Source organism: Nanorana parkeri, unplaced genomic scaffold (assembly GCF_000935625.1).
Source record: "Nanorana parkeri isolate BGI_ZX_2015 unplaced genomic scaffold, ASM93562v1 scaffold73, whole genome shotgun sequence".
Classification (NCBI taxonomy): Eukaryota; Metazoa; Chordata; class Amphibia; order Anura; family Dicroglossidae; genus Nanorana; species Nanorana parkeri.
The window spans coordinates 2,117,546-2,129,292 of record NW_017306341.1 but is presented as its reverse complement, the minus strand read 5'-3'; the positions used below and the strand labels follow the sequence as shown (position 1 = coordinate 2,129,292).

The following is an 11,747-nucleotide window of genomic DNA, read 5'->3' as shown; positions in this document are numbered from 1 at the left end:
GGGGGGTGAGGAATGATTTCATAAAGTAGTGTGCCTGGGGAGTCTTCAGCTGGTGCAGCACTGTTAAATATTTAGATTGTAGGGAAGAGAGCCCTACTGCACATATTACCCTGCTCTCCCTTGCTGCTCTCTGGAGGGCCCAAAGCAGATTGTAGGCCCTGTCATCTCCAGGTTGCCACTTATTGCTTAAAAAGGGCTGATTGTCTCCCTGCCCCATGTGCTGGTGCTGTGTACCTACAGTATATGGCCAGTTGTTAGGAGGAAGGGAACAGAGTTGCATGTTTCCCATGCCCAGGAGTACTAGGTACTTTGCTACTGGCAGCTGAATGAAGTGGCGGAGGAAATGTAAGAATGTGCTGTTGGTGGGACCACCATTAAAGTGAATATATTGCTTGGTCTCTTTAGAAGCCCAAATGTTTGACCGTGTTGTGTGTGAGTTTAGACACGGCTAATTTCTGTTTAAAGCAAACTGTTCATAAAAATGGAATATCCACGCTACTGAAAGGCCCCCCTTCCACCCCAAGCTGATTAAAAATGACAGCTGTTTCTAACAAAAAAAAAACCTTGGCCCGAGCTCCTGACACTTCCCACAGTTACAAAATTCCAGGAGAATATGCCCCTGCAAATGGCTGGAGTGCATTCTCGCAGGATCTCGAGCCCCTGGCTATCCCAGCAGACATTGTGGCACAATGACATCACCTGCTTCTCATGATAATGTCAGAAGCTGGGGTCAAGGTAACTAAAATTTCCCCAATCCTCTTCCAGGACAGCGTTTTTAAAATACATCTCCACTTTTGCATCCAAATTGGACTAACGCTTACTTGGTATTTGTCTCTCAATGACCTACCAGAACCTAGAAAAAACTACTTCAGGAAAATGGAAGGTCTGCTTTAGACTAATCATATTTGTCCCATGCCATATCCTCCAGTTTGTGAATGATAACTTATGAGGGATGTTGGTATCCAATCGTATAGGTGTCTTATTGATGCACTAGACCCCAGGCTATTCTTTGAAGGGGGGGCGGGGGGCGGCAACAGCAGTTGGCTTTTTTTTTCTTGTTAGGGTTATCCTTACAGATGAGCAATGACTAGTGTCTTGCTGTATGCACACCTTTGTATTGCCATATTTCATTCACTCAGATCTTTGTGTGGTGTGTGTATTTAGTGGGTTTTTTTCTTGCATGTTCAATTGATAGTCTTATTTACATGAAACCTTTACTAAACCATGCAGGCTGAAATACCAGGCCAATCATTGCCTGGCTACTGTGTTAATCCAAAGGGGGTAGTTTTATTAAAGGCAAATATTCCATTCACTTTGAAAAGGACCTTTCCCTTAGCTTAGTAAATTCAGTGGAAATGTTAGTAAAAAAAAAAAAAAAATGCATACTGTAATCATAGAGCTTCCTATTCATTAAGCTAAGGGGAAACTGCTTGCAAAGTTAACAGCCTATTTGTCACTGACCCATAACTTTTATGCTGATCAGTGGTTCTCACTTTCTTTTGACTTCTAGCTTTATTTTTGGGTCAGTGACTGAGGTGTTGAGGTCAGAGCCAAGGAGAGGTGTTATTTTGAGTAGGTGGCCATCAATGGCAGCCTCTGTGTTTTTCTCAGTACAGGTTGCCATTTAAAGGAGCGCTATGGGGTAACCTTTTTTGCCCATAGTTTTCTTCAGGGTCAACGGAGGACATATGCTGTGTCCTCCGATGACACAAAACTCCGTATATAGCGGGCTATTGCCAGCTATATGCTGAGAGCGCAGGGCCGCTCCACAGCCGGGATGGATCCCAACGATACTGATAAGATCCACCCTGCTTGTTGATTGACAGCTGGCTTTACCTTTTTTCAAACTGACTGATACTGCTCTCTGCAGGGAGAGGATCAGAAGTCGGCGATCAGCGCTATGTGTTTGTTAACTTCCCATCAATAGAGCTGAACTGTGACAGCTTCTTTGTCACAGGTCCGCTTGAATTATGGGGATGAGTGTTTTCCCTCGCCCCATAATTCTCCTTTAATTCTATTACAATTAACACTTGTTCAGCCAAGTAATGTATACCCGAGCAGGGATTTGATTGGTCTTTAAAGAAATCTAGTTGTGTAGACTGAAGTTTATTTTCCCCAATATTTGGCGTTAATTCTTCTCGCTTTAGCGGAGTAGTTGGGATCAGACAAATTGCCAAAAGCCTAAGGGTCTGTCGACTGGCTTTTGTTCACTTTTAGCAAGTTCTATTGGGGTCCTGTCAAATTTGAGGTCCTGCCCATTTCTGTTGACATAAACACAAACCCATAGACCAGGGCCTAGCAGTTGCTGTCCTGTCGACTGACTGACCTAGTATACTTATCAGCCTTTAGCATGCTGTTTCAATTTTACAGGGTTTGTGTTTAAAGATACTGACCTAAGGTACATTGGCTATTGCTCGGGTTAACATTTAGCCAAAATAATCATTCAGTGTTCATTGTAAATGCCGTTGGAGCATCTGTTTAATGTTTTTAAAATGGCTTTCACAAATGCAATAATGTGCCTTTTTTTTTTTTTTTCTCTAGGTACTTACGGGGTTGTCTATAAAGGGCGACACAAAGCAACTGGTCAGATTGTTGCCATGAAGAAGATACGTTTAGAAAATGAAGAGGAAGGTGTTCCAAGCACAGCTATCAGAGAAATCTCTCTCCTTAAGGAACTTCAACACCCCAATATCGTGTGGTAAGTCTCCGTTTTACAATTGCAGCTTAAAATTGTATCTCGGCTAACGTTCAGTAGTAAAAGATGAAAGGAGTGTTAATCCTTTCGCTGGCAATTTTTACGTTTTTAGGCCTGAAACTTACTTTTAAATTCCCTCCCCAAAATGGTGGCAGTTGCAATTTGTCACATTAGCACAGCTGTAATATGAAACCCAACTTTTGAGGTTGCGCTGGGAAAATAAATGCTATAAAATTCAAAATGTGCTCCTGCAAATGGTGAAAAACGACATCAAACCCAGAATTGTTCATGGGCAGTGTTTTGAAAGCATTTAAAAGTCATCTGTTGGCTGCAAATGGTGATCGGTGATGCAGAGGTCTCTGCACAATAAGATTTCTGCATGTGACTGAAGTTTGGGTCCCTAAGGTAAGACAGTGGTTTAGGGGTAATCTGGTAATGGCAAATACGTGAAAGGTATTGTCCTGGAATACATAGATTCTCTCTCCTGACCTCAAAATGCTATTTGCTTGGCTCACTAGTTTTGTCAGTCCTCCCCAGTACATGCAGCAAATGAATCCTGACTTGACAATTGACTAGTACTGATTCTAAAAGCTGCATGCCAGTCAGACAACTAGCATTGGTGAAGTTTCAGGCAATGCAAGCTTAATTTCTCTTGGCACATGCTTCCTCTAAGGGTTAAGTTGGGGCTTGACTACAGACTAAATGTGTTTTAATTTTTGAGGTTCCAGAGCGTGCCGTGGGGGAGCAGTTATTTGGCACACCCCGATGTGTCTGATAGATGCAGAAGATCAGCAATACATGGGTCACTCGAAGCATTTGTCCTTTTACATACCAGGTTTACTTGATACTTTAGGTTTGATCTCCATAGAGACCAGAGACAGATTTAACACTGAATGTTTTAAACTTTATTTTGGATATGGTGATTGCTTGAGATAAATCTACTGTAGACAAATGTCTGTATATGGTATTAGTCGTGTACATGTTCTTATAGGGTAGTTTATGATTTATTTTTCTTTTCCTAGCCTTCTAGATGTTCTAATGCAGGATTCCCGGCTATATCTTATATTTGAGTTTCTTTCCATGGATTTAAAAAAGTATTTGGACTCCATCCCCAGTGGTCAGTACTTGGATGCTATGCTTGTTAAGGTATGTATCGGCTTATATAAAACAGTGTATCTGTTTGTGGTTCCTTTTTGTCATGCTGTTTTTCTTTTTCAGAGTTACTTGTATCAGATCCTGCAAGGCATTGTATTTTGTCATGCCAGAAGAGTTTTGCACAGGGACCTAAAGCCTCAGAATCTTTTAATAGACAGCAAAGGTGTCATAAAACTTGCTGACTTCGGGCTTGCCCGAGCATTTGGAATCCCAGTCAGAGTTTACACGCATGAGGTATGTTAAACACAAAATGAACAGAAATGATTTCTGCAGTGCTTGGTGTACAGGTTAGTTACCAGTTAGGAGGACCTTATAGCCCAGCTCCAACTTAATGAAAATGCACTGGCTGCAATACTCCTCCTTTCGTACTGTCCCTTGCTGTACCCACTTCAGTTCCTGCTTCCCCTCCTTTTCCAACTTAGAGCTATGGGGTAACCTTCTTTTTTTTTTTTATTCTTTTTTTTATTTTATTTTTTTATCCCATAGTTCTCAACGGTTACAGAAGGACATATACTAACATCCTCCTATGACCCAAAGCTCAGTATATAGCAACCTATTGCCTGCTATATACTGAGAATGCTGCAGGCAGGATGGATCCCGACAATACTGTCGAGATCCAGCTAGCTGATTTACATTGGGCTCTGCCTATCTAGAAGCAGTGCCAGCTGTGCCCACCCCGTCCATTCCTCCAATTACTGATTGGCGGGGGGGGGGAGGGATCCTTGTGTGGAGCAGTGACTGAGTCTCTGCAGGGAGATCGGAAAGTGTGTGTGTTTGCTCACTTTCCGATCAATAGAGCCGACGTGACAAGTTTCATTGTTGCACGTGTACTCTATTAGGTTGAGTGAAAATCACTTGCCTCATAGTTTTCCCTTTTTTTAAATGACGCCCAGCGTCAAACCCACTTTTTATGAATACAAAACACAAAAATTCCCCAGCCTCAACCTGCCAGCCAGCAGCCAAACAAGTAGCCCCGTCAACAGTATGCGTTAAAATCAGAGGTTTAGTTGCATAAAGTTTTGGCCAAAAATATGTAGAAGCCACACTGCTGAGACTCGGATACATAGAGTTAGGACCACACTTTGCAGAGGTGCCTTGGCGCGGCAGTGTGGCTTCTACATATTTTTGGCCAAAAGTTTGTGCAACTAAACCTCTGATTTTAACGCATACTGTTGACGGGGCTACTTGTTTGCTTGCTGGCTGGCAGGTTGAGGCTGGGGAATTGTTGTGTTTTGTATTGTTGTAAGCCTTCCCAATGTGCGCCCTGCTATAAAGGCCGGTTATAGATTCATGCATGTACCATTTTTTTCTAGTTTTTCCACTTTTTATGAACCCTGGCAGCCCTGGACACACTTTCTGGGGTTGCATAATCACGCTGCCCCGGGATCTTATCGGTACAGTATTACATGTGTCCTGTGGAAGTACCTGAATCTGACATGGTATTGGCCGCTTGTAGTCCCTGTAGAGCAGAGCTGAAGTGAGAAAGTGGTATAAGGAGCCACTCGGTTGATGTCCTTACCATAAGCATGCTTGATAGGAGAGTGAAGTGACAGATGAGCTCATTGTGCTTCCCTTCACTATCCAGTCAGGGATTCATACAAAGTGGAGTGTGTTTGTGACATGTAGTAGTGCTGTATATTTCAATAGGTGACTGGTATACTTCTACAATATGTTTCAATAGGCTTATGTCCCAAAAAAGCTGAGACTGGCTTTAGTTTTTGATGTTGGGTTTGTAATTGTGGAGCATTTTGGGAAACTTCTATCTAACATGTTAATGTGCTTAGATGTAAAATCTGTTGTACAGTCATTTAACACAATAAGACTAATTGGACTGTAATACAGACTGTTTTTGTCACTGCAGGTGGTGACCTTGTGGTACAGGGCACCAGAGGTCCTTTTGGGCTCTGTCAGATATTCTACACCAGTTGATGTGTGGAGCATAGGTACGATATTTGCAGAAATTGCTACAAAGAAACCGCTGTTCCATGGAGATTCTGAGATAGACCAGCTCTTCCGAATATTCAGGTGTGTATAATCTGCCTTGGTGTGTCCCTTGCATATAACATTCTTTTAATTAAGTGTGCTGTGAATTGTTGACTGCATTGTACATAAGAGGCATGAGCAGGGAGTCAGCAATGTTTGATTAAAAATTGTCTACGAGCAGCAGTAAAGGCCAATCCACCTGAATGTGATATTTTATTATAAGTCGTTAAGTGAGCAGACACACATGCTCCTGGGAATGCAGGTGGTGATCTCTCCATTTGTTCCTGGTTGCATATATTTGTTTTAAAGCGGACTGAAAACATCCCCTTTTGGATGGCTCATTCCTCCTAATTTTAAGTCCTGTAAGTGTAACCCTGGGCTATTTACTGGTGGAGAGACCTTGGTAAATGATCTTTTGGATCTCATTGCTAGTTTCCAAGAGCTGCTGGAAACATCAAAGTGGTTTGTTGTTCCAGCATCTTACAAGAACAAATTCCTGTTTTCTGATGGATCACTCCTTAGAGGCTCTGTCACATTTCCCATTCGGGGTGAAGTGCAATAATCTGTTCAAATCCTGCCCCCAATCACCTTATCTTCAGTGCTTCCCTGCTGTTCAGTACCTTCCAGGTATGGTGGTGCATGTGCCTCTGTTGTATTATGGAGGACAGGGTGACATCACTGCTAACTCCCAAATCGGTGTATTTCAGTGTCTGTTGGGAGGGAGTGTTGGGTAAGCTCCATAAGCTGGTCAGATAACCTCCTATGGGAAAGCCTGAAGCCAACTGATTACTTTTGTAAAGAAACTTGCGGAGGCTTTTACAGCTGGGAGTTTTACATCCAGTTACTGCCACACTGTAATACTTGCAGCAGTGAGGGTTATAGTTCACTTGAAAGATGTGTAGGTTGCTATTGCTGGGCCCCTGAAACTGGGCACTGAAACTATACACAGCCACGCAACTAGGCCTCAGGCCAGAAAAAGTATGTGGCAAATGAAATATAGAGGAATCTGAATTCCTCCTCTGTTTAGGTCCTCACTTCAGAAAGCCATAAAGCCCTAGCATTACTCTGACAACTGGCCTTTTTAAAAAAACTGGTGACAGCTCAATTTATTTATCAGAGGTGATGTGGGAGGCTTCATAGTGCTCCTTTCTGGTGGATTATGCATTGCAGATTGATCTGAAAGGCAGTGAGCTCCCTACATTGAGCTATGGACAGGGGGCCTGTACAAATCAATGACTGCTGCTGTGGTCCACGGCTGTTGGCATGTAATTGTTCAAGTAGCAATTACCTGTAGCAACTCTACTCTACTAATTCCGCCTAGAGCTAAAATAGCATTAGGTTTTCTAACCTGCAACTACTGCTGTACATCTCATGTGGAAAATATTACCTGTTGCTGTAGAATTGTTTGCTTCAAAGCATAAATGCCTATATCGGATGCTAACGCAACTTCTCCACAGAGCTTTAGGGACACCCAACAATGAAGTGTGGCCGGAGGTGGAATCACTACAAGACTACAAGAATACATTTCCAAAATGGAAAGGAGGCAACTTGTCTTCTAATGTGAAGAACATTGACAAAGATGGCCTGGACTTGCTCGCTGTAAGTTTACATTCCCCTGTGCAGGAGCATGTACTAGGGCTGATGACTATGCATCCTGCTCAGTGTTTTCAAGCCAGTCTTTACCTGCCATAGGAATTGATTGGGGAATTAAATATTTAGCAGAATATCAGAACACCTGAGAATCACTTTCTTGGTAGTTTGAACCTCCAGTTCTGTCTATGCCATTACCAGCGACATGCATTTGTTTTTAAGTTCTCTGTCCCTGTGCATTGTTGCAGTGAAGTGTTTGAGGAAGAGTTGCATGTAAAGCATTTCAGATCACCTCAGAAGCATTATATTCAGTGTGTAATTTTTAAAGAGCAGGGAGATACTCGACCATGACAAAGCATGGCCCTAGGTGTGGCTATCTTGTAATGGCTTAGGCTAGACAAACTCAGAAGTTGGGTAATTTAGGTTGCATCTTAAAAAGTTACTAATCATTTATAATTGAGAATTCAAGGTACTAGTGGTATAAATCTTGAGCACTCTGGTACTGACTTTCAATCGGTGATGCCCATGATCAGTCTTGGAAACTACTAAATGCATTATTATTAAAGGAGAACTATGAGGTGAGTGAAAATCACTCCTTAGTAGTTCGAGCTGACATGTGACAATTAAACTGTCACACGTCAGCCCAATAGATTGGGATTTGAGTGAACATACAGTCGCTCGCTCACTTCTCTATCATTTAGTCACCGATCCCCGCAGAAATCCCCCTTCCCACTTCGATCCTCCAGCGCTGACTGGGGGAAAGGAATGGGGAGGGGGTGGGTACAGCTGGCTCTCCCTCTAGGTAGGCAGAGCCAGCTGTCACTCCCGCAACTGGGGGGTTCTCAACATCACTCAGTATACCGCGAGCTGTAGCTCGCTATATACTGAGCTTTGGGTCGCGGGAGGATGCTAGTCTATGTCCTCCTGTGACCCTTAATAGAACTATGGTGTAAATGTTTTTCCCCATAGCTCTATTAAGTACAGTTTTAATCAAAACATGTTGATTAAATGAAATTCTGAGACCTTCAAAGCAAACAGTGTTTTACTTGAATCCATGGAACCAGGAAGTGAGATTACTTGTCTTGTCACTGCTTAGATCAGTGGTAGCCAAACTTCGGCCCTCCAGCTGTGGTGAAACTACAAATTCCATGATGCATCTCTCTCCAGGAGTCGTGGCTGTGATAATCTGAGAGCCTCATGGGATTTTTAGTTTCACCACAGCTGGAGGGCTGTAGTTTAGCTACCCCTGGCTTAGATAAGTCCTTGAGGTTCACCTAAGTGTACAATCACATTAACTTTGGGTCCATGGCCATTTTTAGATTTCCCTTTTTGAGGCCTTTCAACTATGTAGTGTCGCCATGTACTGTGTAAAGAATACAACTTGTCCTACTCTTGGTTCACACAAATGCAGGGTTGCGGGTGTGAACTGATGCAATAGAAAGTCAGGCAAATTGCCTTGGCTGTGTTGGGGAGCACAGCCCAATGGAGCTTGGTGTAAATGAGCCCTTACTCCTGCATTCCTTATTAAACAAAGTAGTTGGCAAAAAACTGTACACTGAGACTTATTTTGATTGGCTCTGGCACATGAGCACAGACCTCACTGCTGGAGTCCTTGGAGAAAAAGCCATTGAATAATTCATCCTAAAATGTCTGCATCAAAATGGATATTACATTCTATTGGTGATGGGAGTCCTGTGTACATTGACGGGGAAAAAATGCTTTCCCTCATGCATGTCCATATTTTTTGTTTGTACAATGCACAGCTTGCTCTTATTGTTTTTAATCTTTGACAGAAAATGCTAATCTATGACCCAGCAAAAAGAATTTCTGCCAGAAAAGCCTTACTTCATCCGTATTTTGATGATTTGGATAAGTCGAACCTTCCTGACAACCAGATTAGGAATTAACCACCTGATGCCCTTTCTGGACTCAAATTCTATGGATCACCACTGAAGTTTTGTTTGTTTTTTTCACTGTATGTATTTGTATGTCTATTTTTTGTGTATTCCCTATGCAGCTGCAGTCTCTGTAGATTACAGTACTTGCATGTGAACGTTGCCTTTAACACTTGTAAATATTGACCCCAGAGCTATGTACAAATAAGAAAACCCAGCAATGATTTAATAAAGCTCTATATTCACCATTCTACTTATTATTATTATTATTATTATTATACAGGATTTATATAGCGCCAATAGTTTGCACAGCGCTTTACAATATAAGGAAGACATTAGTCACAATACAATTTAAGACAAGATGGTAAGGAGGGCCCTGCCCGTGAGGGCTTACAATCTAAAAGAGGTGTCTTTGGTTTTTCTTGAGCCCATATCCACCCGATGGACCACTCTTTATGATTGAATGGTGATTTTAGCAAGTATATCGGGTGCACTATGTTGCGTTCAGCTTCCTTTGTGTCCCTTGATAGGTCTCTATGCCTGAGATGCTGGTTTGACTTGTATAATTTAATTATATCCTGCACGGTATTTTCCAGATCTGAGAAGTGACTTTCTAGAGGTCTGCCCCTTTTGGCAGTTTGTCTAGTTGGCTGGTTCCCCATACAAGGTCAGGGATGCCAATGGCATGGTTATTTGCCACAAAAGCCTTCTGAATTTCCTTTTTTTAAAGTAGGTTCAGCTGTATACTGCACAAATAACTGTATTATGGCACAAGTCATTCCAGTCGCAATATTTCTTTTGGACAATGATTTGATTTGGGTAAAATGGCTTTTAAGAGCCATGTTTTAGGAGTTCACAAATCAAGTGGGGTTCTGCGGCATTTTCTTTCAACAAAGTATGACATGGTGCCAACTCGGTCTGCATGGAAATGGTTAACTTGTCACACTTGTGTAGTCTGGGTTCCTGTTTGAGAGATTTTTCCCTTCAGGAAGTGAGAAGTCTCTCCAATTGGAATAGAACTACATTTCATTTGAGGTGGGGGAATGGGTAGAAAAACTGTTGGGTTTGCAGGCCTGCTATATCGGTTGCTTCCAGCTTACTTTCCTTTTAACTGGTCTGGGATTACTTAACCTATGCCTTCTAATGGTGCTGACATCTACAGCCTGGAGTCGTGCTGTCCTGTGCTTCTCGAGTCTCTTCACTCTTAGGAGTCTAAGTTCTGGTGGGTATGGCTGATCCTCAGTCACTCAAGACTTCATAATCCAGCCAGCAGGACATGGATAAAAACCTCAAATGTCTGACTGATCCCTGAGGCCTCAAGTGTAATTCTGCTCCTTCTCCAGCAGATTTGTGGTTACTACAATGCTCAAGGCTAGGAAGTAGGGATGCACAGATACTAGTATCTATGCCGAGTATTTAGGTGAGAACTCGTACTCTCCCAAATGCTCCGATGCATTTGGTGACTAAGTGATGGACGGCTTCCCTACTAATCGGAGTCGGGTGGCGAGTCTTTACAGGCCTCCTGGCTTTCTTGATGGAACTTTCGATAGCGGCGGATACAGAAAACAAATCAGTACTCGATACAGAAATACCAGTATTGTTGCATCCCTACTAGGAAGTAAACTTCCTAAGGTGCATCAGACAGGGCTTACTTTGCTTGGTGCAAGTCTAGGGCAGAGGTAGACAACCTCAGCACTCCTGTTATGGAACTGCAAAATTCTGATAATCACAGGTGTTGACTCCCTGAGGCAGAAGCATAATGGGATTTGTAGTTTCACCACAGCTGGAGTGCCGAGGTTGCCTACTGCTAGTGTAGGTGTTTTCACCCCAGGAGCGTCTCCGTGGGATGAATCCTCTCCCCCTCCCTGCAGTTCAAAACCACCAAGGGTCAAGTTTCTGCTCTTTCAATGCTGTTTTGGAGACCTTTGGCCTCTTGCTTACCCTTTTTGTTTAGGGGGTCTCCTACGTGGCTTACCCTACCATACATTCCCTTGTGGCTTTCTGGGACCTGAATCTGGTTTGCTTTGATTCAAGTAGCCGTTCCTGAAGCAATCGGACCTTTCCAGTCTACTCACCCATAAAGTGGTTTTACTTGTAGCCATTGCCTCTGCAAGGAAAGTATCTGAAATGGCACCTTTTATCTTGCAAAGGACCTTTTGGTCCTGCATAGGGACAAGGCGGTAAGACCCAGATTACCTTCTTGCCCAAGGATAGTTTCTGCCTTCCATTGCAAAGAACCTTGTTCTTTTGTCCCTTTTTTGCCCGGCATGATAGTGTTGCTTTTTATAAGGGGCTACATAATCCTTGGCTATAGTTCTTCCTGTGTCCACATGGGGAACATTTTTGCAAGTTTCTCAATTATTTAAACGGAATCTTGCTCCTTTACTGTACATGGCTGTTGCCTGAGGGGTAAGACTGCACTAATTAAT

The 11,747-nt window shown here is 42.7% G+C and overlaps 1 protein-coding gene across 1 annotated transcript in view; it reads left to right on the top strand.

The window, feature by feature from the left end:
* Window positions 1–9,570, top strand: part of CDK1 (cyclin dependent kinase 1) — a 19,454-nt gene extending 9,884 nt beyond the window's left edge. Inside the window, exons 4-9 of the mRNA XM_018576662.1 lie at window positions 2,542–2,698; window positions 3,718–3,841; window positions 3,914–4,084; window positions 5,712–5,875; window positions 7,291–7,432; window positions 9,217–9,570. Of these exons, the coding sequence (XP_018432164.1) occupies window positions 2,542–2,698; window positions 3,718–3,841; window positions 3,914–4,084; window positions 5,712–5,875; window positions 7,291–7,432; window positions 9,217–9,330 (872 nt within the window). The 3' untranslated portion in view covers window positions 9,331–9,570. The remainder of the gene's footprint in view (window positions 1–2,541; window positions 2,699–3,717; window positions 3,842–3,913; window positions 4,085–5,711; window positions 5,876–7,290; window positions 7,433–9,216) is intronic.
* Window positions 9,571–11,747: the final 2,177 nt, after the last annotated feature.